This window comes from Echinops telfairi, unplaced genomic scaffold (genome assembly GCF_000313985.2).
Source record: "Echinops telfairi isolate 266 unplaced genomic scaffold, ASM31398v2 ScPeMD7_7467;HRSCAF=8505_1, whole genome shotgun sequence".
NCBI classification, from domain to species: Eukaryota; Metazoa; Chordata; class Mammalia; order Afrosoricida; family Tenrecidae; genus Echinops; species Echinops telfairi.
This window is the reverse complement of record NW_022111368.1, coordinates 23,256,975-23,262,211: the sequence shown is the minus strand read 5'-3', so window position 1 is coordinate 23,262,211 and position 5,237 is coordinate 23,256,975. Positions and strand designations below refer to the sequence as shown.

Below are 5,237 nucleotides of genomic sequence, written 5' to 3'. Positions count from 1 at the left end.
GGGGGTGGGGGGCTTTCTGTTCGATTGTAACCCCTCCCCTCCTTCTTCTCCAGGACCCTGCTGGGATTTTCGAGCTGGTGGAAGTGGTGGGAAATGGCACCTATGGACAAGTCTACAAGGTCGGTGTGGGGCTTTCTTTGTTTCCCGTGGCGTGTGGAAACTTCGTGTTGGGAGACGAGAGAAGAAGGGGTGATCCACACGCTGCTGACTGCAGGCCACGCCACTGGGCCAAAGTTAGCCGAGGGGCTTCCCGGCTCGCAGTCTCTCATGTTTTTAAACAGAGTTTATATTCAGATTGGCCTTAAAAGACCTCATTTCCTGGCTTTGAGATAGGGAAATAAACCACATTCTTAGGCATGCACTTATTTTTCTCAGGGAATGGACAAACATTTTTCATGAAGATAACCTTCGTTTTTAAAAATCCCTCCCCAAATCTGGCTGTCTGAATTTGTGTGTTAATTGCAATTCAACAAGGGTAGGCCGCATGTAATGATTTTTTTCCCCCCCTTTCAATTGCTTTGGCTATTCTGAAAATGGTCACCAGGCTTCCCTCTTGGAACGCTTGCCAGGTGCCCAAGGTGCGGAGTTTGGTGCTTGACTGGGACTTCTTTGTAACCCCTGTCTATCATACACTGTACTGATGGATACATGTTTTGGGAAAGTAGGGAGAGGTGTGACTTTGGGCAACAGGAAGAATTACTGTGAGGAGATTATAAAATCTGAATTCCAGGAATAACCTGTTTGACAGGTGTGTAACTGAAACAGGAATGAGTGAGAGTAGAGAGGAGTATAAAGAGGATGCCCTGGTTTCACACCCATTCTAGGTCTTTCTCTTTTTAAACTCCTCCCCTCTCCGCGCCCCCCTCCCCCCCATCAACAACGAACAAATCTGCAGACCTTATGAGTCTGTGGGGAGTAGCTGACACCTGTGTGACTCACATTGTTGTTCGTTTTATTCACTGTGCATTTATTTTAAAGATTATGAAAGACCTGCAGGTAATGGACGAGCAAGGCTTTGAAACTGTAAAACAATAGATTGGCCCTGCCTGGTTTTGTTTCCTATGATTTCCAAAAAGTCATCTCTGTATTGGAGGAGTTTCCCAGCTGTTCGGGTTGGGAACAAAGTAGGGTTAGGAGAAAAAACAAACACAAAAACCTTCGGAGCTAAACTATGGGGTTTCCCCAAGAAGAATTGCCATTACCTTGTTAAAATGGGCTGGGTGGGTGGGGGGAGAGGGCTGGGAGATCTTGTTAGATAACAATAGATGCTTCCTCAGGCCACATTGTGTGGATCCCATTGTCTCTCTTATGCTTTATGAGAGGGTTTGTTTACCCATCTCTTGAGCAGTCCCACCTTCTAGCTTGGGCTGTATGGGCCTCGAGTCTGAACTTGAGTCCATTTTTTTAGGTTCGCTCAAGTGAATTAGCATGTGTTTTGTTGGTTAACTGTTGGGGCCCAGGCCAGATTTTTGAATTTGAAAGGGAGCCCTGTTAATTCAGGCTGCTGGGCTCAACTGAATTTGGAAGTGTTTGGAAAATTTTGGAAAAGGTTGTGTTGCAACTCACTGAGTAGCCTGGTACTGGCTTAGAGGCATTCTTCCTAGCCCCACTGTTTAAGTGCCAGGTTGTTTTTTTTTCTTCTTCTTCTTCTAACCTACTTTTCTTGGCCAAATCTAAGTGTCCTCCTCTTCCAAGTAAGTTAGCCAAAGCTGGTTTCTGACCTGGCTACACAGTAGTTGGATTGTTTGTGTCTTCGTGGGTCAGCATCTATGTTGAAGTGCAGTGAAATAAGCTGGAAGATCTGTCAGTTTTTAAACTAGAGAAGAACGAACTTGAGTGTTTATTCGTTGGTGGTGTAGAGATGGGAGCTTTTTATGGTTACAGTTTGGACAAGTTCCTTAGTAAGTTTTCCCCTCTCATTTCCTCTTGGGGAGCCTCCCTCCTGCCTCCCGGCAGAGCGGTTTGAAGTCCGTTCGAGGAGCACTACATAGGGAAGCATTCAGGATATCCCTTATGGCACCGCTCGCTGGCTTCAAAGCCTGTACAGTTGCAGAGACTTTTTCTGTAATTATGCAAAGCTAATGAATTAAGGAATCTGCGTAATGGTGGCAGACAATCCAGAACAAAACATTGCCCATAAGCAATGACCTTTTAAAAGTTATTTTAGATAAAAAAAAAACACTGCACAAATAGAATAAAGCAGAGCAGTTAGTAGCACATGACTAATCTTGGTTCATCTGTATTCCTCTTCTCTATTATCTTAACGTAAATCTCATAAAGGCTAAAGCAGGTCCCCCTCTTTTTACATACTCCCAAAGCCATTATCACACCTAAACATTCTTTAAGTATCAAATACCCAGTGTTAACATTTCCCTGAGTATCACATACAGAGTTTTCCTAACTGTCATAGGAAACTCTGATGTTTACCAGTGGATACTGGGAAGTTCACTGGAGATTGTGAAAATTGCCAGACAAGTATCATCTGTTTTCTTCTTTTAAATGTAAACTTTCTAGAACGTTTACTTGGTTGCATAGGGTTTTATGTGCCATTTTTTCTGGTTTGCATGTGGTGGTGTAGAGACGTTGGTTTTTAATGCTTCAGTGTTTGTGTATTGCTGTTACACATCCCGAAGGGTGACCACATGGCATCAGAGTTTGGAAAAGATACGTAACTAATTGGTGATTAGCAAAGAAGTTTACATATGTAAATTCATTTAAAGCTCACCTGTAAGCTGAGAAAAACCTGTACCTAGTTAATTCCATAGTTCCCATTTTGTATTTTTTCCCCCCTGAGCTTAGTTTTTTAGCGTTGTTTACTTATATTGAGAAGAATATATTACACGAAGTGATTGACTTAAAAGTGAGGTTGCCGAGTTTTGATAACAGACTTATTTTGTGCATTTTTGTTTTTCTGTATATTTGAGAGGAGTGGTAACTGGTTTGAGTTGTTGAGCAGTATATACCTTTATCTTGGAAAAAAGTTAGAAAATAGGTTTTTCTGTTAGACAAATTCAGTGTTTTAAGATTTGGGGAGGGAATAGAAGGAAGGATACACAAGAAAACTTGGAGAAAGTGGCTGTCAATTTCTGTTTACAAGGTTACATTCACAGTACCATGTGCCAAACCAAACACCAAGCTCACGCCACTGAGTGGACGCGGACTCATCGGGTCCTTAGGGGATGGGGTAGAACTGCCCTGCAAGTTCTGAACCTGTAGTAGCTGCCCTGCCTTTCTCCCGAGGAGCAGCTGGTGGTGGTTTTGAACTGCTGACCTTAGTATTGCAGCCCACCAGGGCTCCTTGTAGAATGATTTTGTGCATGTTTATCCTCCAGGTTGTAGAGAGCGCATTGTTAACTGTTTTCATTAAAGGGGAGGCGACAGTGATGGTATAAGAAACTAAAACCAGAAGTAATCAACATTTGTTTCTGTGGGGTTTTGATTTTTATTGTTACTTCTATATTTTTGGACCTTTTTTGCGTTTTTCTTGGGGTGCTGTTTGTATTGTGTAAGGGCACAATGGCTGTTGTGTCAGAATTGCTTGAGTAGGAAAAAGCTGCAACCTGAGGCGGAGAGCTCTCCTTGAAAGGCACGATTGGCCCCAGCAGGAATTGGACGTTAAGGGGGCCTCAGGGTGCTTAGAATCCAGAAGCAAAGTGCCATGAGTCCGGGTTTACTCGGCACAAGGGGTTGGAGTGGATGGAGGCTCGGCATCATTGACCTCGGTGGAAGGTGCGCCAGGCCAAAGTAATTGCAGGGTCGGGAGAGCGAACACAGAGTTTGCTACCTGTTGGGCACTGAGAACCTTGGTGGCAGAGTGTTTTACACATTGGGCTATTAACCTCAGGTTCAGGAGTTTGAAACCACCAGCCGCTCCATGGGAGAAAGATGGGGCTTTCAACTCCCTTTGAATTTCTAAACCCACAGGAGCAGGTTTGCCCTGCCTTGTGCAGTCACTCTGAGTCAGAATTGACTGGACAGCAGTAAGTTTGGTTAGGTTTTGAGGCATGTGATAAATGCTCAGCTGCTCACTTGCTGAAGAAAGGTGGGCCTGGGGGTGGTGATGGAAGGGTGGCCTTCAGGGATGGCAGGAAGTTGAGGGAGTAATGGGAATCTCACCTAGCGATGTTTAGGCCTGAGATGGAAGAGGGGCCTTGTTACACAGGTTGGAGACCCAGGAAGTTTGGTTGGGTTTAAGGAATTTTAGGAGCAAGGGCTCCATCAGATGCTTTTGTTTTGGGAATGCCTTGGGCCTTGGTTGACTGTGGACCTTGAGAGAGGTGGCGGAGGCCCAGGTAGAGTAGTGGTGGAAGTGGTTGGGATGTTGGAGGAGGTTGAAGTGAATTAGGAAGGACTACGGTGGGAGATTTCTTCAGCTGTCTTCCTCCTTGCTGTGTTTAATCTGCCAAATTCACTTCCTCTCTCCAGGCTTTGTTCCAGCCTTTTGAATGGGTACGCTGTTGACTCATTGAGAGAAGCTTTGAGATTAACAGGGCGAAAGTGCAGAAATCACGTTTCTTTGCACAGAGACAGTGTGCTGTATAAATTGTCTGGCTCTTAGAAATTATTAGTCTAACGCCTTGCAGTAGGCATTTAAAACTTTTCTGCAAGGCATTTAAACGATTCTGTTCTTGATTGAGATAAAGGCAGCTGTTTTCATTAGGAGGAGGCAGAGAATCAGCTGATCTGCCCTGTGTGGCATGTCCGGACTTGTCCTGCGACCTTGGCTTCCTTCATGCTAAAGGGATTTCGGACTTGGAAGGTGGTAGGAGGCCCTGTTGAACAAGGACTGGTGTGTAGGTCTCTTAAACAATCCTGACCTCAGGTTTCTGAAAGCAAATCCAACCACCAGACAGAAAACCTGTTGCAGTTTTAATTCCTTATAGCTTGAAAATGTGTAAATAATATGGCCATTGGCATAGGTACATACTCCTGTTTTGCCCCTTTTCTTATCTAACCAACATTTGGTATATGTATGAAGGGGCTTCAGAAACGGGACAAATTCCATTACCGACTCCCCCCCCCCCCTTTCCTTTCTCCCAACTCCCTTTCTCCTGTATCCCCCCCACCCCGAACCATTGGTCCCGTTCTTTTCATCTCCAAATTATTTATCCTGCCTATCTTATCTAGACAGATGTGCAGCTACATTAATGAGTGCAGAACTCAGGCAAAGACAAATGAAACAACAATGGAAGTCAAAACCAACAAACCAATAACAACAACAGCAAAAAACAAAAACA

General features: G+C 44.3%; 1 protein-coding gene across 1 annotated transcript in view; it reads left to right on the top strand.

The window, feature by feature from the left end:
- Window positions 1-26: 26 nt before the first annotated feature.
- The window catches only part of MAP4K4 (mitogen-activated protein kinase kinase kinase kinase 4), a gene marked incomplete at its 5' end in the record, with an annotated part of 214,671 nt that continues 209,460 nt past the window's right edge, over window positions 27-5,237 (top strand). Inside the window, one exon of the mRNA XM_045283822.1 lies at window positions 27-119. Coding sequence (XP_045139757.1) covers window positions 27-119 — 93 coding nt within the window. The remainder of the gene's footprint in view (window positions 120-5,237) is intronic.